The sequence below is a fragment of the Dasypus novemcinctus genome, chromosome 25 (assembly GCF_030445035.2).
Source record: "Dasypus novemcinctus isolate mDasNov1 chromosome 25, mDasNov1.1.hap2, whole genome shotgun sequence".
Classification (NCBI taxonomy): Eukaryota; Metazoa; Chordata; class Mammalia; order Cingulata; family Dasypodidae; genus Dasypus; species Dasypus novemcinctus.
In genome coordinates, this window is record NC_080697.1 from 2,410,841 (window position 1) to 2,434,594 (window position 23,754).

Genomic DNA, 23,754 nt, shown 5'->3' on the forward strand with positions numbered 1-23,754 from the left:
CGCTCAGCTGGCACTGCATGATGTCACTGTCACTCGTGCCCTTCCTGGAGGTGGCACAATGTTTGCGCAGGAAGGGAGTGTAGCACGGCTGGAGCTGGTGCAGGAAGCGGGTGCAGGAAGCGGGCATGGCAAGGCTGGAGCTGGTGCAGGAAGCGGGCGCAGGAAACCGGTGCAGGAAGCGGGCGCAGGAAGTGGTCACGGTGAGGCTGGAGCAGGTGTGGAGAGGCTGGAGTGGGTACAAGGAGTGGGTGCAGGAAGTCGGCATGGCAAGGCTGGAGCAGGTGCAGGACACTTCTGTGGCTCTTTCCACACTGGGACATTCCTGGTTAATCTACATAGAAATACTCTGGCTGTTCGCCTTTCTCGTTAGTCATGCTCTGCTTCTGAAACAACCTTAGGAAATGAGAACTGACTGTTGTGGAGGCAGTGAGGTTTAGAGAAACATTAATAAAACATTCTTCCGAGCGATGCGCATCTGTTTAGTTATACTGGCATCTTGGATTTGTGGTGACCTTGAGAATTTGATTCATCTATTTGACTGAAAAAAATGTGTTGGAGTGTTTTCCCGACCGGCTTGATTGATGAACAGCCCCTCGGGTCCCACAGTTGAGCCGGCGGCTTGTCACCGTATAAGTAAAGCGTGCGCTGTGACAGCCCACGTCACGCCAGCAGGCGCGCGGCCGAGCCGGGGCAGAGTGGGGAGCCCTGTCGTTTGGTTAAACAGGGGCGCTCTGGGCCACGCGGGGTGGTAAAGCCACGGGCAGGGCCGTCCCGAACGTCCACCTCCCTGTGCGGAGCCGGGACGCGCAGCTGGCCTGTGACACGAGTATCTGTTTACAAATGAACGGCGGCTCCCCTGCCCCGCACAGCACGTGCCACTGTCGTCACCAGGAACCGCTGTGTGCACTTGGATCACGGTTCACGTGAAACGGTGTCCTTGGACGTACCGTCCTGTGCTCAGCGGGGCGATGTTGGTTTCCTCCTCCTGGAATCTGGCCTCGTGCCCCCAGCCTTGGTCAGGCTGGATTTGCTCCGGGACGCTGGTGGGCAGGCAGGGGGGTGGGCAGGGGGGCAGGCAGGAGGGACGGAAGGCGGGAAGGTCGCTGGCTGGCTCGGGGCTGCGTGGGCACTGACCGCCCAGGACCCGCAGCCTGCTGCTGCTGTGGCCGCTGCCGGCGCGCGGTACCCAGCTGCGCGCTCTGACTGGAGCTTGCGTCCCATGTGCCCCAGGGTCAAGCACGAGTCCTCCTCCAGCGACGACGAGCACGCGGCCCCCAAGCCGTCCCCCTCAGGCCACCCGGTCCTGGCGTCCAGCGTCAGCTACAAGAAGACGCTGCGGCTCACCTCGCAGCAGCTGGTGAGTCCCTGGCCACGGCGAGGCGCAGGCCCCGGGGGGGCGCGGGCGGGGTCCCCTCCTCCGGGTCCCGCGTCCCCCACTTGGACAGAAGCCCGAGCGCCTCGCTGAGGCCGCGCGCTGGTGTTTCCAGAAAAGCCTCAAGTTGAAGAGCGGCCCCAACGACGTGGTCTTCAGCGTCACCACCCAGTACCAAGGCACCTGCCGCTGCGAGGCCACCATCTACCTGTGGGACTGGGACGACAAGGTCATCATCTCCGACATCGACGGGACCATCACCAGGTGGGCACGCCGGTGGGAGGCGGGCGGGCGCACGCCAGCTCCCCCTGTGCACCCCTGGCGCGGCCGCCTCGTTGGGATCAAGCAGCTGTGTGGGGGCTCAGCCGGTGTGTTAGTCAGCCAAAGGGGTGCTCACGCGACTGCCAGAACTCTGCTGGCTTTTATAAAGGGTGTTTATTTGGGGTAGGAACTTATGGATACCAGGCCATAAAGCCTAAGTTACTTCCCTCACCAAAGTCTTATTTTCATATGTTGGGGCAAGATGGCTGCCGACGTCCGCGAGGGCTCAGGCTTCCTGGGCTCCTCCCTTCCAGGGTCTTCATCCTCTCTGGGTTCAAGGTTCCTCTCTTCCTGGGGCTTGCTTCTCTTTCCTCTGTGAGCTTACTTCCTGGGACTCCAGCTTAAGGCTTCAGCATCAAAATCTAACATCAAAACTCCAAAATTAAAAACCCTCCGACTCTGTCCTTGGCCACGCCTTTTATCTGTGAGTCCCCACCCACCAAGGGGCGGAGACTCAATGCCCTAATGACGTGGCCCAATCAAAGCCCTAATCATAATTTAATCGTGCCCAGGTACAGACCAGTTTTCAAACATAATCTAATATCTATTTTTGGAATTCATAACTATATTAAACTGCTACAGTCCACCCTCTAAATTCCAAAAATACATTACAATATTCAAGAAAACCTTGAATCAGTAACAATGTAAGTACTAAGTCCTATCACAATCAATTTAAAGAAATACAGTTTGTCTTGGGGTCAAGTCCTGTTCTGCTATAGACCTCTGAAACTTACAAAACAATTTATCTGTTTCTGACACACAAATGGACAAAGGATAAACATTTTCATTACAATAAGGAGAAATTGGGAGCAAAACATGAGTTGTGGGTCCAGAACAGTTCAGTAAACCAGCAGGGCATCCTCCATTAGATTTCAAAGTCTGAGTCATTCTTAAGATGATGGTTTCTTCTCCTTGGTACCTTATGGGAACCCACCTTTCCACTGCTTGCCCAGTGGCTGTTTTCTTGGTTCCACCTTTATCAAACATCTGGGTGTCCACCAAGCTCCAGACCTCACCCTCTGAGAGCATTGGCGTGATTGCCACACCTTACCCAACCTTTGGATTAGAATCTTAATCCCCCTAGTACAATGATGTGAAGACAACATACCCCCTAACCTTTGGCATACAGGCTCAACCCTCTCAGAGCAACAAGTTGACCGCCTGACCTTCCCTAAGCTTTGGGGGACAAGTCCATCCCTCTCAGACCTGTGGGGTGCTGATCTTAACCACCCTAATCCTTGGGGAATGTGCTCCACCGTCTGCACCCTGGGGCAGCAAAGCTCTCCCAGAACATGGGACAGGAACATCCACCCTCTTCCACTGCTGGTGCAAACTCACCCTCTGTACACATGGGTGGGGTCCCTCTCTTGGCCCAAGGTGATGTCCTAATTCCAGATCTCAGCTTCCATGGTTTTCCTCTTGAAGCTATTTCTCCCTCAATCTCTCCTTTCCATGTCCCTTTTAGTATAAGCAGACAGTGATTTGTTCATACAGCTCTCTCAAAAACCTTGTTGGTTTGGCATGCAGGAAGCAGGGGTTCATGCTATCAGACAGTAAGACTTTCCACAAGTCTTTCCTAGATAACTGCATCTTCAATCCTGATTTACAAGTTCCAAGTTTAGTTAAGTCCTCCAATGGAGCACTTTCATCTGGGAGCTTGATTTCCAGAGGCTTGGAATTTCCAGAATCAGTTTCTGTTTTCTTTGTGCCTGACAGTTCAGTCCTCACCATATCTCTCTTGTCTAGCATTTTGGTATAAGCTGCAAGCAGAAGCCAAGCCACTTTCTCCAGGTTTACTTTGGAAATTTCTTCAGCTAAATGCCCAGGCTCACCATTTTCAAATTCTTCCTTCCATAAAACACTGGGAGTTAATCTTGCTAAGTTCTCTGCAACTTTAAAACACAGATCACCTTTCCTCCAGTTTCCAATAATAGTTTCATCACTTCTGAGGCATCTGTATTAGTCAGCCAAAGAGGTGCTGATGCAAAATGCCAGAAACTGGTTGGTTTTTATAAAGGGTATTTATTTGGGGTAGGAGCTTACAGATACCAGGCCATAAAGCCTAAGTTCCTTCCCTCACCAAAGTCTATTTTCACGTGTTGGAGCAAGATGGCTGCTGATATTTGCGAGGGTTTAGGCTTCCTGTGTTCCTCTGGGCTCAGCTCCTCTGTGTCTTCCACAAGGTCAGCTGTGGACTCTCAGCCAAAGGGCTCTGTCTCTTTCCCTGGGGCTGTAGCTTAAGGCTTCAGCAACAAACTCCAACATCAGAAGTCCCCAACTCTGTCCTTTGCCATGACTTTCATCTGCGAGTCCCCACCCACCAAGGGGTGGGGACTCAACGCCCTAATGACGTGGCCCAATCAGAGCCCCAATCATAACTCAATCATGCCCAGGTGCAGATCGGATTACAAACATAATCCAATATCTACTTTTGGAACTCATAACCATATCAAACTGCTACAGCATCATATACTCTCTTTAGCATCCATATTGCTGTCAACAGTGTCTTCAAAGCACTGTAGATCTTTTCTTCCAAGCATCTCACAATTCCTCCAAAAAATACCCCTTACCCATTTATAAAACCGTTCCAGCATTTTGGTAATTGCAAAAGCACTTCCCCACTCCTTGGTACCAAATTCTATATTAGTCAGCCAAAGAGGTGCTGATGCAAAATACCAGGAATCTGCTGGCTTTTTAAACGTGTATTTATTTGGGGTAGGAGCTTACAGACACCAGGCCATAAACATAAGTAACTTCCCTCACCAACGTCTATGTTCATGTGTTAGAGCAAGACGGCTGCCGACGGCTGCCAGGGTTCAGGTTTCAGGTTTCCTGGGCTCCTCTCGTCCCAGGTCTTGCTTCTCTCTGGGCTCAGGTCCTCTGGCTTCTCCACAAGGTCAGCTGTAGACTATCAGGTGAATGGCTCTGTCTCTCTCCCCGGGGTTTCTGCATGTGTAAGGAGCTGTCTCCCTTCCTCTGTGTTCTTCTCCTGGCTCAGGTCCTCTCTTTCCGGGACTTGTTCCTCTTTCCTCTGTGAGCTTACTTCATGGGGCCCCAGCTTAAGGCTTCAGCATCAAACTCCGACATCAAAAACCCCCAGCATCAAAAAGCTTCAACTCTGTCCTTCGCCATGCCTTTTATCTGCGAGTCCCTACCTGCCAAGAGGTAGGGACTCAACACCCTAAGGACGTGGCCTAATCAAAGCCCTAATCATAACTTAATCGTACCCAGGTACAGACTAGATCACAAATATAATCCAATGTCTGTTTTTGGAATTCGTAGCCATCTCAGACTGCCACAGCCGGTATCTCTGATGGAGCCTCACGCGCGTGGCCTTGCTGCGTGCCCTTTCCATGTTTACACGGCAGACACGGCCCGGTGCCTTGAGCAGTTTGGCGGTGCCCCTTGCTCGCTGGCCGCCTTCCCTGAGCGTGTCAGCCTTGAGCTTTCTGTCCATAAAAGCATCTTTTTATTTTTATTTATTTTTTATTTTTTTAAATTTTTTTATTTTTTATTGACTTTGTAATAATATTACATTAAAAATATATATGTGAGGTCCCATTCAACCCCACCCCCCCACCCCCCCCTCTCCCCCCCCCCCAACAACACTCGTTCCCATCATCACGACACATCCATAGGATTTGGTAAGTACATCTTTGGGCACCTCTGCACCTCATAGACAATGGTTCACATCATGGCCCATACTCTCCTCTATTCCATCCAGTGGGCCCTGTGAGGATTTACAATGTCCGGTGATTACCTCTGAAGCACCATCCAGGGCAGCTCCATGTCCCGAAGACGCCTCCACCTCTCATCTCTTCCTGCCTTTCCCCATACCCATCGTCCACCATGTCCACTTTTCCCAATTCAATGCCACCTCTTCTATGTGGACATTGGATTGGTTGTGTCCATTGCACCTCTATGTCAAGAGGAGGCTCAGATTCCACATGGATGCTGGATGCAATCCTCCCACTTTCAGTTGTAATCACTCTAGGCTCCATGGTGTGGTGGTTGTCCTTCTTCAACTCCAACTTAGCTGAGTGTGGTAAGTCCAATAGATCAGATTGTAGGTGCTGGAGTCTGTTGAGGCTCAGGACCTGGCTATCACATTATCAGTCCAGAGATTCAAATCCCCTAAATATATCTTAAACCCCAACATTAACTGCACCTCCAGCACATTAGCATGAAAGTCTTATGAAGGGAGATCCCATCTGAGTCCAGATTCATCACACATAAACACCATTTCCAGAGAGGGGCCATCTGCCCTGGTAGTAAACCCCATCGGCCATGACCATAACTCCCATGGGTCTCTTTAGCCTTCAAAGGAACCAATATCTGGGGGTTGTATCTGCAAAAAGCATCTTTTTATGAGGCGCTTGTGTGCCATGAACATGAGTGGTTGTCCCCCGCTATCTCCCCTTGGGGTGCCCCCGCCATCCCCTGCCATCTCCTCTTGGGGTGTACTCTCTGCCATCTCTTCTTGGGGCATCCCCTCTTGGGGTGTGCCCTGTTGTCCCCTCTTGGGGTGCCCCCCTGCTGTCCCCTGCTGTCCCCCACTGTCCCCCTTGGGGTGCTCCCCGCCATCCCTTGCTGTCCCCTTTGGGGTGCCCCTGCCACTCCTCACTGTCCCTCACCATCCCCTTTTGGGGTGCCCCCTGCTGTCCCCCGCCGTCCCCCACTGTCCCCCCTTGGGGAGCCCCCTGCCGCTCCCCGCCGTCCCTCGCTGTCCCCCTTGGGGAGCCCCTGCCATTCCCCACTGTCCCTCACCATCCCCCCTTGGGCCCCGTTGTCTCCCACCATCTCTCGCTGTCCCCCCTTGGGGTGCCCCCCGCCACCCCCCACTGCACCCTCTGTCCCTCACCATTCCCCACTATCCCTTCCTGGGGCCCCCCACCACCCCTTTGGCCCGCCCTGTCCCCCACCGCCCCCCACTGCACCCTTCTGCCCCCCGCCATCCCCCACCGTCCCCTCTTGGGGTGCCCCCCGCCGCCCCCCGCCCTCCTCCCTTGCGCTGCCCCTGCTTTACTGACCGCCCTCTCTCTGCCCTGCAGGTCGGACACGCTTGGCCACATCCTGCCCACGCTCGGGAAGGACTGGACCCACCAGGGCATCGCCAAGCTCTACCACAAAGTGAGCCAGTAAGTGCGGCCCCCGAGCACCGCCGCCCCCAGCGCCGCGCAGGCCGGGCCAGCCGGGGGCGGGAGCCCCGCAGCTCCAGGCAGGGTGCAGGTCAAGAGGCAAGATGCAAGGTTCTTAGAAGAAGCGCGTCGGGGCGAGGGACGGCTGCTCCCACGGGCGTGCGGCGGTTTCCAGGAGATGGCAGTTTTTGGGGCGCAGGAGACCCGGAAAGCTGGCCGGGGGAGGCAGACCCTCGAGTCCTGCGGTACCCTGAGTGCGAGAGGTGCCGTTTCTATTTTGGGACGAGTCCGGCCAGCCAGCGCAGGGTTGCAGAGCGCCGCCCATGCTCATGGCCCCGTGGAGCCCTGCTCCGCTCCTGCCTTGCGTGGCCTGGAGTCTCCTCTTAGCCAGCGAGGGCTGGGGGGTCCTTGGCCTGAGCTGGCAGCCTCTCTCTGGGGCAGGGAGGCCAGGCCTCACGACTGTGCAGCTCGCATGTGCCACGTCTGCTGCCTGCTGCTGGCCTGTACCGGGCACACTGCTGGGAGCAGGCAGCGGCCAGAGCTCCTGGCCTTCGTGCACACTCAACGCCATGCTGTCCGGCTGCCGGGGGCCCGAGGAACTAGGCACGCTCTGGCCTCATGGCTGGGGGGGCGTTAGGCTGTCCCTGGCGGGATCGAAAGCTTCTGACTGCGTCTTAGGTGCCTGGGGCCCTGGGTTGGACTTGTTCCTCCAGATTTCATCCTTAAAAATGACAAAAGTAGCACAAGCCTCTTGGAAAAGAACTGAGAGGCAAAGGGGCAGGAACGCCAAGTCCAGCTCGGCCTGCCCTGCCCGCCACGCCCAAGCTGCTGCTTGCCCAGGAGAGCTCCCGCCAGCAGGTGGGTCGCGCTGACTGGGCCTCAGAAAGCCCCTTCCCCTGCTGCCCACGCAGCCCGGGTGTGCTCGCACTCGTTACTTAAACGCAGCATGGATTTCGGTTTCGTGACACCAAGGATTTGATTCGTTCGCTTTAGTGGCTGCACAGAATTCTGTTGTACAAGAGACCGTGTTTTAATTTAGCTGTTCCTTGATGGCATGAAGGTAGTTCCCAGTTGCTTCACTGTTTTGAGCACTGATGAGGTAAGCATTTTTCATAAGGTGTTTATCATCGGTGACGTGTGTCTAAGCAGATAAAAGTCCACACCGTGAGGGGCGTATCGCTGTGACGTAATTTCCAGGGCAGAGTCGCGGGTGGAAGGGGCATTTCGGGGCAGGCCCGCTAGGGGCCGCAGAGGGCCCTGTGCCCTCACCCACGCTGGGCCGGCCGTCCGTTTGGAAGGATTTCTCTGTGCTCTGAAAACTGCATTTATTTTCAGCCAAAAGAAGCCCTCCTGGTCAGGAGAGCAGGAAGCCTGGCCTGAGTCATTCTGGGTTTTGGGACATGGTCCATCCCTGAGCTTCCTGTGACGAGTGGACAAGCAGGCCGCGCTTCTGGTCTGAATTTTGTCTCTCCTGGTTTTCCTAGTGAGGGAAGTGGTGCCGCGCACCAAGAGCTCCTGACACGGGCGACGGGCGGGAGGTGCGGGGGGCGGCGTGCGCGCGGCCCTGGGGGGGGAAGGCGCCGGGGGAGGTGGCGGATTGTGAGTCGGGGGCTCTCTGGGCAGCCGGCCGCCGTGGCCTGGCCCCCCGGTGCACCCCGTTGCCTGCTGCTCCTCAGACTTGGGCCCAGCAGGCGGCCGTCGCCCCACATGGCCGTCGTTTCCACGTGCCCCTGTGCTTGCTGACCTCTGACCTCGCCTCGACGTCTCCCCCAGAGCCTGGCTCAGGGGCCGCAGCCCTCGTGGGGCTCGCGTGCCCTCGCCAGCAGTCATCCCCCGGCTGCCGGGCCGCGCAGCGTCTGCCGGCGCGCAGGTGGAAGGCCTGGTGGGGCGGGTGCTCGGGTGGCGGCTCCACGGCTGGCCCCGACTGTGGCAAACCGGCCCGGCTGCAGCGCCACGCCGTGCACGAGGCTCCGTGGCCACAGCTGTGCCAAGCCCAGGCCTGGCGCTGGAGGAGCCGGCGGCTGCCCCCGAGGACGCCAGGCCCGTCCCTGCAGTGGGCTCGTGAGGATCACGGAGATGGCCCTCCGGTTTGGGGTTCACCCTGGGCTCCCCTCAACTCTCGTGCAGGCCGTTCTTGGACTAATGCTGCAGACGGCCGCTGTGTGGAGCGGCCGCAAACGAGGACAGTGGAATTGCTCTTTGCTCAGCGGCTTCCGTGCTTGCACGTGGGCGGCCTGGAGGGGCTCTGTGAGGCTGTTCCACCCGACTCGTGTCGTGTGTCGGCTGGAGGAGCATCGCCCACGGGTGGAGGATACGCGGCTCCCTCATGGTCAGATAGTTCACGCGGGAGAGGAAGGGAGGGGCGTTCCCTAAAGCCCCTGGAGGGGTGGGCGTTGCCCCAGCTTTCTCCCCTCCTTGACGTGGAGGGTTCTGTTCCGTGACCTGGAATCTGTGTCTCCACGGCTTGGTCGGAAGGAGGGTTTGTTGTGTCTCTGTGGACATTCCGTGGCCTTATGCAGGCGTCGTCTCGAGCCTGAAAATGCTGATGGAGGTAACCACAGGCAGACGAAGAAGGCCTTTGTCTCTCTTGCCCATGGCAGCTCCTCATTCGGTCACCTCAGGCGTCCTGTTTACTGTGGGCATTGCTGTCTGCCAGGAAAGGATGTGGACGTGGTGGCGAGAGCGCTGCTTGGAAGCCGGGGCTTCCACTCTAGACGTGGCCCCTCGCGCCGTCGGCCGGCCGGACCCCTGGAGGCGTGGGCTCCTCGTCCCTAAAATGAGACCAGATGCTCTGTGGCGCGAGTCGGGCGTGGTTGGAGGCCACGTGTGTGTGTGTGTGCCGGTGCTGAGGCGTGAGGGCGCAGGGCCCAGGTCCGCGGTGACTGAGGGCGTGAGGAGAGCGCGGAGGGCGTGAGGAGAGCGTGAGGAGAGTGCGAGGAGAGTGTGGAGAGCACAGGGCACAGGTCCACAGTCACTGAGGGTGTGAGGAGAGCCGGAGGGCGCAGGGCCCAGGTCCGCGGTGACTGAGGGCGTGAGGAGAGCGTGGAAGGCTCAGGGCCCCACGTCTGCGGTCACTGAGGGCGTGAGGAGAGCGGGAAGGCTCAGGGCCCCACGTCCGTGGTCACTGAGGGCGTGAGGAGAGCGGGAAGGCTCAGGGCCCCACGTCCGCGGTCACTGAGGGCGTGAGGAGAGCGGGAAGGCTCAGGGCCCCACGTCCGCGGTCACTGAGGGCGTGAGGAGAGCGGGAAGGCTCAGGGCCCCACGTCCGCGGTCACTGAGGGCGTGAGGAGAGCGGGAAGGCTCAGGGCCCCACGTCCGCGGTCACTGAGGGCGTGAGGAGAGCGTGGAGCACGTGGTGGTCCCAGGTCTGCAGGGTCACCCCCGGCGCCTAGGCCTGGCGCGGCCTCTCTGCCCCGTCTGTTTTCCCAGAAGGCTCTGCTCCCACGGGCAGGCTCTGCGCCGCGGTCCCGCTCTCCTGCCCGGCCTGGGGTGCGGGCGGCGCCTGGGGAGGGCGCGAGTGGACGGCTGGCCTCAGGTGGCCTCCGCCAGGGCGCCTTGGCACGTGCTGCAGCCTGGGCGTTGGCGGCACCTGGTGTTTCAAGGCCGCCCCCGGGAGGGCTCCTGCCCCCTCGAGCGCTTCCCCTGGGTGGGACGTCCTGGGGCCGATTTTCCAGCTAAATTTAGCGACGGCCTTTGAAGCAGAACACGTGTGCGGAGAGCACTCTGGCTTGAGCAAAGTATGAAATGTATTTGAAGATCAAGTTTTGCATAAAATTAGCATCTCAGTCCCCTGCAGGTGGCGGCTCTCGGGACTTTGTTGTGAACAGCTATATGAGGGAGTAGTGATTTTTTAAGAAGATGACATTAGGTAGAGCGCTAAAGTGTAAAGACGTTTAATTGAAAAGGTGACTTGATTTTCAGATGCTTTCCTGCATTTGAAACAAGCTGCTATTCCTAGATTCTTTTTGCCTGAAAACTTTGAGAGACAAGTTTTTTTGTGTCCTGAAACATTTCTGGGGGGGCATAACTACAGGGAGTGGGTTCGCCCGCTCCTGTCGAGCGCGGGGGAGGCGGGGCCCGCCCTGCTGCTGACGGTGGGGCCGGTGGCAGGTGCGTGGAACGGAGAGCGCAAGCGGCAGTGCCTGGAGCGGCAGCGCTGGTAGAGGAGAGCAGCCAGGGCGGGCTCCAAGGAGACGACACCTGAGCGGACGCGGGCGAGGTGAGGGGACAAGTGCGTCCAGAGAGGGAGCCCGAGAGCAGAAGTGAGAACACGGGGGCTTCCGCGGGGCGGGGGGTAGGGGGCCACGCGGGGCACTTGGGCCCCATCCCAAGAGGGGTGGCAGGCCCCTGGAGGGGCTCAGCACGGGGTGTTTCAGCCGCAAAGCTCGTACTTTAGGTGCTGTGTGGGGACTTGACGGGGGGCCGAGGTGGGGCCACGAGGAAGAGGGGAGCAGCGAGGGGGTGGGGCTGCGGGGGTTGGGGGGCCTGGGAGGAAAACGAGCGGCGGGGGTGGCACCGGACTCTGGCTTCACGCCAGGGCAGCGAGCCGTCGGCCGAGGTGGGGATGGCGTCGGGGATGAGCCTGCCGTGCTGTCTCGGGTCTGCCACGGGGGCCCTGATGTGAATGTGACTGGCCCTGAGGACTCACAGGTGACCGGGGGCCTGAGTGTCCGAGCGGACTTACCGGAAGCGTTGGGTGGGCATCAGCGTGAAGATGGCCCTTAAGCACTTTCATATGTTCTACTTAATCCAGAATATTCAGAGTGTCATTTTTTTTTTTAGGGCATTTCATCTTTATTTTCATGACAAGTTACATTTGAGCAGGTTTGTGTATGATGGGAAAGTTCCAGACCATTTGAGGTAGATAAGATGCTGCCGTATCATACATTGTACATATGTTTTCCAATTGGGTATTCACGTGAAAGATTAAAATTAATTGGAGGAAAGTGGAAGACTAAAAATTTTCCTTGGCAATTATTCCTTTATTGTGCGATTTACTATATGTGGGTTTATTAGCCATTCACTTTCTCCATTGCAAATTGTTGTTCAGGTTACTTTTTAAATGTACTTTTTTTACAAAGCAACTTAGATTACATAAATGTTACATAAAAATATAGGGAGTTCCCATAACACCCACTCCCTCGCCCTCACATTTTCCCACATTAACATCTTTCATTAGTGGGGTACATTTGTTACAATTGATGGATACATTTTGGATCATTGCAATAAGCATGGATTTTAGTTTACATTGCAGTTTACACACTTTCGTACATTTTTGGTAGTTATTACAAGACTTATAATGGCCTGTTTCTGTCAAATTTGGGGGCATTTTTGGGACTTGGAAATTGTGCTGAATGACCTTGCATTGACAGAATATTCTTAAAACAAGTAATCAGTATAAAAATTATTAATGAGTGATCTTACATTTTGTTTTTTATGCTAACTTTGAAACGTGATCTCATTTTGGATGGTAATTTTCAACAGTTTCAAAAGAGAAATGCAATCCTGCTAAAGCAATGAAGTTGAGCAGGAAAAGGACTTTGCCCCGTGCGATGTGGTGTTTGAAGCCAGGAGGTGGGCGAGGTCAGCTGGCAGCTGTCGTCCTGGGGGCCGGGCTTTCCAGGGGGAGGCTGGGGGAGGAGACGGGGGGATCGCAGGGCGCTGGAAGCCAAGGAGGAGAGTCTAGAGGAAGGAATGGACGACCGCGTCGGACGCCCCCGAGTTGATTAACGTGAGCCCTGAGAGTCGACCCTGTGTTTGGCAAGAGGGACGTCACTGGTGGCCTTTGCAAGTGAAGAGAAAAAAGCCTGATGGAGAGGGTTGAGCAGAGAAGGTGGAGGGAAGCGGTGGAGTCGGTGAACATGAATAACCTGAAAGAATTTGCTAGAAAGGGGAACACCGAAATGGAGCTGTAGCTGGAGAGAGTCAAAGGTGCTCTTTGATGTTTGTTGTTTGCACGTTTTGGTGGCTACAGAACTTCTGTTTGCTGGTGGGGATTACCCAGTGGAGAGGGAGACCCTGACGGTGCATCTGGGGTGGGGGGCAGGCTGGGCTCAGCGCGGGGCAGAGTCCGTGAGTTGGAGTTGGAAGGCGGGGGTGGGCTCTGTGCGCAGGACGGGGCCTCGGCTGGGAGCTGGGCTGGGAAGTGAAAGCGGCACGAGTGCCCAGTGAGCTACGGGGAGGCCACGTGGGCTCCTTCCCTAGACTGGCGGCCATCCGCCGGGCACAGTCCCGCCCTTCACCAAGCAGGTGCGGCGCGTTCCCATGTTATGATGCCGTAAGCCTGAATATCTCGTCTTTTTCAGGAACGGATACAAGTTTCTCTACTGCTCTGCCCGTGCCATCGGCATGGCGGACATGACGAGGGGCTACCTGCACTGGGTGAACGAGAGGGGCACGGTGCTGCCGCAGGGACCCCTGCTGCTGAGCCCCAGCAGCCTCTTCTCGGCCCTGCACAGGTGCGCGTTGCCCCCCCCCCCCCCCCGCTGGAAGCCCCTTGTGGTCCCCCACCCCCTCGCCCCCAGGGTCGGCCCGCCTGACGCCTCCCAGGGACCCCTGCATCGCGAGGTTCTCGTATCCTTGTCCTTTAAAAGGGTAAAGTCGACTAAAATCATGCGTCCCGGGCGCCGTCTTCCTGTGCTTTGGAAAGTGCTCCCGAGAAGCAGGAAAGTGACGAAGTTGAAGGAAAACGTGGAATTGATAGCTAGGCTGCCTCTGGGAAAGCCGCTGCTGCGGCAGCATGTCGGCTTTAGTGAGTTGACCGTAGGCAGGTCAGAGCCAGGAGGGAAATCCGTGAAGCTGCTGCGAAGCATTGCACCAGCCACGAGGTCCACGTCTCCCACGTGGAAAGTGCAACATTCTTTTCGGTGCAGGATTGTTACTTAAAAAAAAAAGCAGTCTGTTGGACTCTGCTTCTATGAAAAGGCTAAGTCCATATATGATTCCCTAAAGAAAATGAAGACGAAGTGTGTACCCCTATGGATTTTCAGGTAGCAAAGGCTGATTTGAAAAGTTTTTAAAAGGTTTAGTTTATGCAAAAAATTTTATGTAGATTTTCCAGGTTTTCCAGATCATGGGGTGCCATGCCCCTAAGCCCCACAGTGTGGAAGGGGTAACTGCTACATTGAATCTTCCAAGGCAACAATATATGGTGTATTTTTCATTTATTTAGGCCTTCCCTAAAACATTTCAATACACGTAATAGAACTGTCCAGATTTATGACATTAAAATTCCACTGAAAGTGCTATTTACAGAATTCTGCTTTCTACCTTTGTTTCTGATGTAGGAAAATGCAGTTGATTTTTGTACTTGGTTTTATAGCCAGCAACTTTATTAATTCTGATCATTTGCAGGGTCTTTGGATATTCTAGGGAGATAGCGCTTTCCCTTCCTTTCCATCCTTGTAACTTTTTATTTATCCTCATATCTCATGGCACTGGGCAGGCCCTGCAGGCAGTGGCGGCAGCCGCGGTTCTTTCATTATTCACTAGGACGTGGGCCATAGTTTATTGCCTCCTGTTCCTGGTTTAAGAGTGTTATCCTGATTAGATGTTGAATTATAACAAACGCCCATTGTGTATGTATTGAGATGATCATGGTTTTTTCTCTTTTAAAAATCTGTTAATGTGTTATATTGACCAACTTTAAATAAGAAGTTAGTTTTGCATTCAACGTTTTTATACACTGCTGGAGCTGGAGTCAGTTTGCTTCAATTTATAGATTTAGGATTTTTGATTTATTTTCACTAATGAGATTGGCTCACACATTTTAGGTTTTGTTTTCAAGGTTACATTAGCCTCCTGTAGTGGGTTTGAGAATGTCTCCTCCTCTGTGCTCTGGAATTATTCTTGGAATGATTGGTAGAACTTTTTGGTGAAATCACTTGTCCTTACTATTTTGTGGGGAGACTTTAAAGATCGGGTTCAATTTGTGAATTTGTGTCCAGTGCTTTTTGGGGACAATTAACTGCTTCCATATTTGATTTTTGAATAGATGAGAGTGTTCTTAGTATGTAGTATCTTGGATAGTTGAAAGCATACCTCCTCTCATTCTGATACATTGCTTACTTATTTTTAACAGAGAAGTGATCGAGAAGAAGCCTGAAAAGTTCAAAGTCCAGTGTTTGACAGACATCAAAAACCTGTTTTTTCCAAATACAGAACCCTTCTACGCTGCTTTTGGAAACCGACCAGCTGTAAGTAGTAGATCGGCTCTAACAGCTCTTGAAATCACAGTCTCTTCTCCACGCAGAAGCCCTGCCCTGGAGCTGTAGCCTGGTAAATAGGGAGGAGATTGTAAATTATTTCATGTCTTCTGGTCTTCTTTGAAGATTGGCAAGTTGGTTTCAGTTTAAAGCTTGATAGGAACGACATCTCCAAATTCCAAATTACTTGCTAAATAAGTAAAATGGCAGTATTTCTTGGATTGGATCCTTTCTACCAGAAAATCACACAGGTGAACTCAGAATCTCAGTCCTTAGGAGCTCGATGGCCTTTCACGCCATGAAACAAATGCTGCGAGGTTTTGCATGTAGCGTCCCCGGAACCAAGCGGCTCAGCCTCTGAGCCGCGGTGGCTGCCAACTGCCCAGTACTGTCTTGCTTTTGAAAATCACGACAGAGAAAATCGGTCAGAGAGGACCTTCAGGACTGCAGGGCGCTGCAGGTGCCTGCTCTTTAACCCAGCCTTGCACAGACCGCACGGGCTGCAGCGGGGAAACGGATGCCCTAGTCCACCCCAAGGGCCTTCTCTTCTGAAGTACTTGGAGGGGCGGCCCTGGTTAATGAAGTCAGATAATAGGACGTCCACTCGGAGCTAGCACGCGCTTGTGCTTACAGACAGCCCCCTTTTCTTTTTTTTTTTTTTTTTTTTTTTTTTTTTTTTTTTTTAAAGATTTATTTATTTATTTAATTTCCCCCCCTCCCCTGGTTGTCTGTTCTTGGTGTCTTTTTGCTGCGTCTTGTTTCTTTGTCCGCTTCTGTTGTCGTCAGCAGCACGGGAAGTGTGGGCGGCGCCATTCCTGGGCAGGCTGCTCTTTCTTTTCACGCTGGGCGGCTTTCCTCACGGGCGCACTCCTTGCGCGTGGGGCTTCCCTACGCGGGGGTCACCCTTGCGTGGCACGGCACTCCTTGCGCGCATCAGCACTGCGCATGGCCAGCTCCACACGGACAACCCCCTTTTCTAACCGACTCTCTCCTCTGCCTCCACCAATGCAGGATGTATATTCGTACAAGCAAGTGGGGGTGTCTCTGAACAGAATATTTACCGTCAATCCCAAAGGAGAGCTCGTGCAGGAGCATGCCAAGACCAACATCTCCTCGTGAGTTGCGCGTCTGTGCCTGCGTCGCTGCTCCCCGAGTCCGGGGCGTGGGTGGTCTTTGACGGTGTGCAGCACCCCACTTAGGCTTTGCTGCCCGTGTTTTAATCTTCACTTCTTACAAGGAAAGGTATTTTTCAATTTCTTGTATTTTTTCCAAAACTTAACTTTTGGCCAGTTTTAAATAAATCAGATGTCCCCTGGCCCTGAGGTTTCCAGAAGGGAACCGAATGAGCTTGAAAAGCCGTGGTTTGGGCGACGGCGCTGTTTGAAGGCCTAGAAGGGGAGTCAGAAATCGCGCGGAGCTGGGGGGTCGTGGCCGCTGCCTCGGAGACGAGGGGCGCGTCTGGGCCTGCGGCCTGTGGGGGCGTTTACCCGAAGCGGCGCCATCCGGTTTTGGAAGACCTCGGTGTTTTTGGTCAAAATCCAACCTCCCTGAGCGCGGGCCGAGGTGGCCACGTGGCCCCGGTGTCGCGCGAGGCTGAGGTCGTCCTGCGTGGGAGCCCCGGGCCCCGGTGGCGCCTGCCTCGTCCCGTCAGGACAGCGGGGCAGCCCTCGGCCTGGTCAGTCGCGTGCAAACAGCCTCTGGCCTGCGTGAGCCGGGGCGGGGCGGGGGCGCTTCTAGAGCTTTCTAGAAACCTAGGTTCTCCAGAGAGGTTTTCACTTTGGAGGTGACCCCCGTGCTTCAACGGGGTGCATCCCGGCCCCGGCCAGCGCCCCCCTGCAGGCCCCATCCCCACTCCCAGGGGTGGGGGGTGGGGGGGCGGGCCCTCGGACCGCGCGACGACCACAGGTGCATCCTTCCTTAACTGTCTCCTGAAGCCTCCGTGCCCCCTCCTCTTCTAAAGGCTGCGTGCCCCCCACCTCAGCCCCCATCACGCTGACACTGGGGGGAGGAGAGCTGGGGGCAGGAGCCCGGGTCCCCAGATGGGCCGTGGAAGCGGCCAGGGCTCGCGTCCGTCTGCCCGTCTGCCCAGGGCCCTGCTGTCCTGCCAGGCGGCCTGGGGGCTCTGCCTGTGCCTGGCTCTGGGGGCTGCGTGGGAGAAGGCTTCGCTGGTGTTTCCTGTTTTGAGCAAGTGCAGCGTTCCTTGCCGGCCCCTGGAGCTCTTTATTAAAGACACATTCATCCGCATTTAATGAGATTCTGTTCTTCCGAACATGCTGATTCGTGGAGTTTGGATTTAAAAAGCCTCTTTCAGGGTCTTAGCAAATCGGACAGTCGAGGACTCTGGGGCCACAAGCAGGGGCCTGGGCAGGCCTGGCTGGAGGCTGGAGGCCTGAAGACACACGCGCAGCCTCCAGGGCACAGGCCACGGGGTGGCATCTCGGGGACACGCGCAGGCAGAGTAGAGGACGCAGGGGCCCCACGAGTCTCTGCCGCACCCAGCCCGGTCCTGGGCCGTGGGGGCTGCACCCCAGATCTGTCATTCCTGAGACATCATAGTAATTTGTTATCAGGTGAATCTGTTGAGCACCCAGGGTGGGCGGGTGGCCGTCGCAGTCACTTTTGGTTCAGTTCTCATGTTAACAGTGCAGAGTTTGCATCGTCCCCTCTTTACAGCAAAGTCAGGCTCAGAGAGGCTGCATCATGTGCTGCAGGCTGCACAGCTCATCGCTGGCAGAGCTGCAGGCCAGAGCCAAGGGCCCTTGTGGGTCTCCCCACTGTACTGTGGGGAGGGCAAAGTCGAGGTCCCAGCTCCTCCTTTACCTGACCTTTGGCCTCTTAGATCTTTGCCCAGTAGGAATTACTCGAGCATTACTTACTGTGTGAGTAGGAATTACTCGAGCATTACTTACTGTGTGAGTAGGAATCACTCAAGCATTACTTACGTAGTATGAATAGGAATTGCTTGAGCATTACTTGCTGTATGAGTAGGAAATTACTCAAGTATTGCATTGTGTGAGTAGGAATTACTTGAGCATTACTGTATGAGTAGAAATTACTCTAGCATTGCTTATGCGGTGTGAGTAGGAATTACTTGAGTGTTACTTATGTGGTGTGAATTACTCAAACATTACTTAATGTGGTATGAGTAGGAATTACTTGACCATTACTTATGCAGTGTGAGTAGGAATTGAGCATTACTTACGCGGTATGAGTAGGAATTACTCGAGCATTACTTACTGTGTGAGTAGGAATTACTCGAACGTTACTTATGTGGTGTGAGTAGGAATTACTCGAGCGTTACTTATGTGGTGTGAATAGGAATTACTTGAGCATTACATACGCTGTGCGAGGCAGGCGTTGGCCTTGGGGCCTGCCCTACCTGGTCTGTGTCCTGCGTGCACCTCGTCTGTCTGCGGCAGTGACAGTTTCTGTTTTCCTTCCAGGTACGTGAGACTCTGTGAGGTGGTTGATCATGTCTTCCCGTTACTGAAGAGAAGCCATTCTTCAGACTTCCCCTGTTCAGATACTTTCAGCAACTTCACCTTTTGGAGAGAGCCACTGCCGCCTTTTGAAAACCAGGATGTCCACTCTGCCTCAGCCTGACACGTGCCGAGCTGCCACCCGCCGTGGAGCAGAAGACGGGGTCACGCATTAAAGGATAGGTTTTGGGAACTGTGGAGCTGGCCCTCGGGACTGGCGTGCTGTCCTTTGAGAGCAGGAAGGATTTGGAAGCAGGTCCCTGCCTCTGCCACCCGGGCTGGCGTTCCAAGTGAAGTGGGAAGGGCTGCTCTGGACGCGGGGAAGGGCTGGGGTGCCTGCAGAGCTGCCCGGCCTTGGCCGTAAGCAGTGACAGCCACGCGCCCTGGCTGCCGAGCGCCACAGGCTGGCTGTCGGGGGCGCAGTGTCTGTGGGGTCGCACTTGGGGACGGCAGGGCCACCTTCCTCGCGGAGGGGGCGGCAGGCCAGGGGCGGGCGGGAGGCCTTGGGGCTCTGGGCCGCGGTCTCTGCCCGCCCTGCGGGGTCCGCTGCTGGCCTGGCTTCTAGGTGATGCCCCTCCTTGCGCTCACCAGGTTAGCCGTCACCGCGTAACTGGCAGGTTTCCTCCCCCGTTCTTGCAGCTAAAGGCTGCGGTACTGATGCCTTCTTGCACCTGCAGAGACGTTTTCTTAGGAATGTGCTTTGGTTCTCCATCCCCTGCAAGCCTTCAGGTCACACGGCAGGACTGGGATGCGCTGCGCCAGCATCCTGTCACCCCGCCAGCTGGTGCTGAGACGCGGGCTCGAGCAGGTTATGCCAAATTGATAAAGATGTTGGTTTTTATTGGAGGCTTTCAAAGAAGCAGATGGGCCTGGAGAAACTAGTTTCAAGAGTTTAAATTATATCCTTTGTAGATGTTATTTATTATTTTACTCTGAGTTGTTTTCAGTATCTTTGCCATACTCTTTCTATTACAACTGTCATCAGTGTATTAAACTATGATCTGGGACTACCCAAAGAGCCTTATTCTTACATCTCATGAGACTGTGACTCTCCTTTGGAATTTAAGTGACACTTTTTTTTCTCCCTAGCCTTTTCCCCTCAAAGTAAGGGCAAGTAATAAGTGAAAATTCAGTGGCATTATTTTTATTGAATTGATTTGTGGAGAGGACAATTTGAAAAGTGAAAGAATTATTTTGGTAAAAGATCTTGCTTTATTCTTTGAAGTATTATTTTTTTAACGTGTTCTATTGGTGACTGAAATACTTTGCTATTTAAATTGCATTGTTAGACTTAGCAGAAAAATAATGAGACAGTTTAAGGAAATTTTACTCTTTCCGTGAAAGAAAATCCAGAAGGAAGCCCTCCTGGTGGTTGGTGGTCTCAGGCAGCGCGGGGGAGGCGCCGCAGTGCAGGCGCTGGCAGGTGCTCACGGAGCCGCTGAGCGTCCCTGAGGAGGCGACAGAGGCGCTAGCACGCCCCCGTGCCCTCGGGCTCGTCCCCGTGACCTCCCAGGCCCGCGCTGGTCTCCTTCACGCGTGTCTTTGGGCCGCTCGGGAGCCGGGGGCTGCGAGGTGCTGCCGTCCCTTTGCTGGGCATGCCCGCCGTCGGTCCTGCGCCGCAGCCGCGGAGCTAGGAGGGGGCAGCTCTGGGCGCCTGACGCGCACGTCCCCAAGTCCCCCAGCTCTTCTTCCGGAACCAAGCACGCATCCAGGGAGCCGAGCGTGGCGCTGGGGGCCCGGAGAGCCTGCCCCGCGGCTCCTGGCAGCCGAGGCTTCGGGGCTCGCACACTCTAAGACCCTCCCCGGCGGTCGTGGCCTGTGCTCGAGTGCGGGCCGTGGCGCCCACGTGTCAAAGCTGCCCCGTGGAAACGACACTCCACAGCGAGAGCCTGCGCGTGCTCGCCTCGAGTGGCAAGGAAAGTGCGTCCCACACCTGGCACGTTGGAGGAAGCGATCACACCTCCTGAGAGCGCTCCCTTTCCAATTTAAGCTTTTTTCCATTTAAATAAATTTATTTATAACATTTTATCTGTTTTTGTATATGCTGGTGCAATGATAAAAATCATTGTAAAAGTCATTGTGTTGTGCTGGATGCAAAGTTAGAAAACAATAAATGAGACTGATGGATGAACTCTGAAAATCAGGCGTGTGAATTTTAAATCATTCTTGGCAAGTTATTAAGTTGCTGATTTTCTAGTTTGGGGTTATTAAGTGTATTATTTTAGTCTCTATTGAGAAAAAATCCTCAAGGTTATGAACGGTTTCATATTTGGAAGAAAAGATCAGTCTTTTCTGACTCCCCTGGGGTCGGGTGCCCTGGCAGGGCCTTGGGGGTGGGGGCGAAGGCTGGTGCTGCCGCCGGGTGGCCCCTCGTGGCCGACGTGGGCGCCCTGCCGCTTCTCTCTGGGACGCTCCAGGTTTTCATGTTAAACCCGTCAGTCAAAGCCTTGGCTTGTTCACACGTAGCTGCTGAAGACGCTCCCAGTCCCTGCTAATTCTGTGCAGCGTGGCCTGAGACCTGCAGGTGTACTCGCGTCACCAGGGTGCGGGGGCATAAGTGCAGCGGGTGGCCCAAACGCCCGAGACCAGCGCCGCCAAGCGCAGGCTGAGCCGTGGAGCCGCTCCGGGCTTCTGTAGCGTACGTACGGCTCACCGACCTCGGAAACAGAGCAGACCGGCTCGCAGCTGTGGACGCCATGGCTGATTCCAGTTCTTCTTTCGGTTTGTGGGCTCCTTCTCCTGTAAAATTCAAGGTAACCGGCGCTCTCGCCTGCCCTTCTGGCTCTGCCGCATGGGCACGCAGCCTGCCTTCTCGCACATGCGGGGAGAGCTGGCTTCAGTCTCACCAGTGCCTCAGCTCGAACCTCCTGAGTGTGAAAAACATCGTGTACCTCGACATGCCACCACCCAGCTCGGCACCTGAGTCAGGAGGCTCATGGGCGCTGGGTTTGCAGTCGCTTGCCATCACCACTGGGGCTCAAAGGCCCTTTCCTATAAGGTGATAAACGCCGGCCACCTTGGTACACTCCTGAGACAGGTGGTTAGTTGTTGAGGAAAGCCAGGGGTCCCTATTTTAAAAAACTAGCTTTCCTCATTCTAAGTCTCCTAACAGCTGTTCCAGGAGAGCTTCACTGCACCAGCCATCACATCGTACTCCCCCCTGGTGCGGGGGTTGAGTGGGAGCAGCCCTGTGCTCTGCTTCACGGGGGTTGGCCGGGGACCCTGACTCTGGCTTAAACTAAGAGACGGTGGTCGGACTGCCCCAAAGCGTCCTCCCTCCCACCCGTGACCTGGAGGGCACCGTTGGAGCCGACGGGCTGAAGGTGTGCGGCTCGGCAGAGGGTGTGGGGCCCGAAGGGGCTCAAATAGGCGGCAGCTGGCCCCGGGGGTCGGTGGGCACGGAGTGGCCCTGGGGCAGCACACGGTGATTAGCACGGCGTTTGTGCAGCTGATGGCGTCCCCCCAGAGTGCCGTGTGGAGACAGGGCCGAGGCCTTCCCAGTGGGAGGCCACAGTGAGGCCGCCAGGCGGTGGGCACGGCCCGGAAGAGGGTGGTCTGTGGCCACACCGGCAGCAGAGCCAGGGAGGGCACAGGGTCTCGGCGCAGCCCCAGACCTGGCTCCAGCACCCCAGGGGCCTGTGGGATGCGCTGGGGCCTCGGGACACTCTGGGGCCTGTGGGACGCGGTGGGGCCCGTGGGACGTGCTGGGGCTTGTGGGACACGCCGAGGCCTGTGGGACATGCCGGGGCCTGTGGGACTTGTGGGGCCTGTGGGACATGCTGGGGCCCGTGGGACGTGCTGGGGCCTGTGGGACTTGTGGGGCCTTGGGACACGCTGGGGCCCGTGGGACATGCCGGGGCCCGTGGGACATGCCGGGGCCTCGGGACACGCCGGGGCCTATGGGATGTGCAGGGGCCTGTGGGACTTGTGGGGCCCGTGGGACATGCCGGGGCCTTGGGACACGCTGGGGCCCGTGGGACACGCTGGGGCCCGTGGGACATGCCGGGGCCTCGGGACATGCCGGGGCCCGTGGGACATGCCGGGGCCCGTGGGACATGCCGGGGCCCGTGGGACATGCTGGGGCCTCGGGACATGCCGGGGCCCGTGGGACGTGCTGGGGCCTGTGGAACTCGTGGGGCCTGTGGGACATGCTGGGGCCTGTGGGACATGCTGGGGCCTGTGGGACGTGCTGGGGCCTGTGGGACATGCTGGGGCCTCGGGACATGCCGGGGCCCGTGGGACGTGCTGGGGCCTGTGGGACTCGTGGGGCCCGTGGTACACGCTGGGGCCTCGGGACATGCCGGGGCCTCGGGACATGCCGGGGCCTCGGGACATGCCGGGGCCCGTGGGACATGCTGGGGCCTCGGGACATGCTGGGGCCCGTGAGACATGCCGGGGCCTCGGGACATGCCAGGGCCTATGGGACGTGCTGGGGCCTGTGGGACTCGTGGGGCCCGTGGGACACGCTGGGGCCCGTGGGACATGCTGGGGCCTCGGGACATGCCGGGGCCCGTGGGACATGCCGGGGCCTCGGGACATGCCGGGGCCCGTGGGACATGCCGGGGCCTCGGGACATGCCGGGGCCCGTGGGACATGCCGGGGCCTCGGGACATGCCGGGGCCCGTGGGACATGCCGGGGCCTCGGGACATGCCGGGGCCCGTGGGACATGCCGGGGCCCGTGGGACATGCTGGGGCCTCGGGACATGCCGGGGCCCGTGGGACAATGCCGGGGCCTCGGGACATGCTGGGGCCTTGGGACACGCCGGGGCCCGTGGGACTCATGGGGCCTGTGGGACATGCTGGGGCCTTGGGCCTTGGCTGGCCCGGGGTGGGGTCACAGCCTCGTGCGCCCGCAGGGGCTGCTGGGAGTGGCCCTTGGAGGCCTGGCCTTGTCTCTGGTGCTGTCCCTCGGGTCTCGTGCTGGGGCAAACGTAGTGAAGCGGGGGCTCGGTTGGCTCTCTGGGTCAGCTGCCTTGGAGGGGATTTCAAACTTCTACAGATAAAAGGAAATTCAAGAGAGACGAGAAGAGGACGTGGGGCCTGGCTTTTAAATTTTACTTTGCCTCTGAGGTCCCCTGGGCTTTCTCTATACAGTTTTCATCAGTTTTTCTCTATACAGTTTTTATCAATTTCTCCCCTTTTGGCCATTCCTCCGTTTTGAGAGAGAATGTTGGTCTCTCCTTCACCACCTCAGGTTGCTGAAGTTGAAGGTCTCTGCTGTCCGTTCACACTGGTTTTG

At 56.3% G+C, this 23,754-nt stretch overlaps 1 protein-coding gene across 9 annotated transcripts in view; it reads left to right on the forward strand.

Annotated features, from left to right (window-relative positions):
- The window catches only part of LPIN1 (lipin 1), a 140,882-nt gene extending 120,228 nt beyond the window's left edge, over nt 1-20,654 (forward strand). For 6 of the 9 annotated variants that reach the window (XM_058287863.2, XM_058287866.1, XM_004453782.4 and 3 more), the window contains 7 exons: nt 1,231-1,357; nt 1,488-1,636; nt 6,745-6,831; nt 13,137-13,289; nt 14,912-15,026; nt 16,047-16,150; nt 18,479-20,654. In XM_058287863.2, the coding sequence (XP_058143846.1) occupies nt 1,231-1,357; nt 1,488-1,636; nt 6,745-6,831; nt 13,137-13,289; nt 14,912-15,026; nt 16,047-16,150; nt 18,479-18,638 (895 nt within the window). In that variant the 3' untranslated portion in view covers nt 18,639-20,654. Of the gene's footprint in view, nt 1-1,230; nt 1,358-1,487; nt 1,637-6,744; nt 6,832-13,136; nt 13,290-14,911; nt 15,027-16,046; nt 16,278-18,478 lie in introns of all 9 variants that reach the window. The other 3 variants (XR_011647448.1, XR_011647449.1, XR_011647450.1) reach the window with 1 other exon arrangement.
- Nucleotides 20,655-23,754: the final 3,100 nt, after the last annotated feature.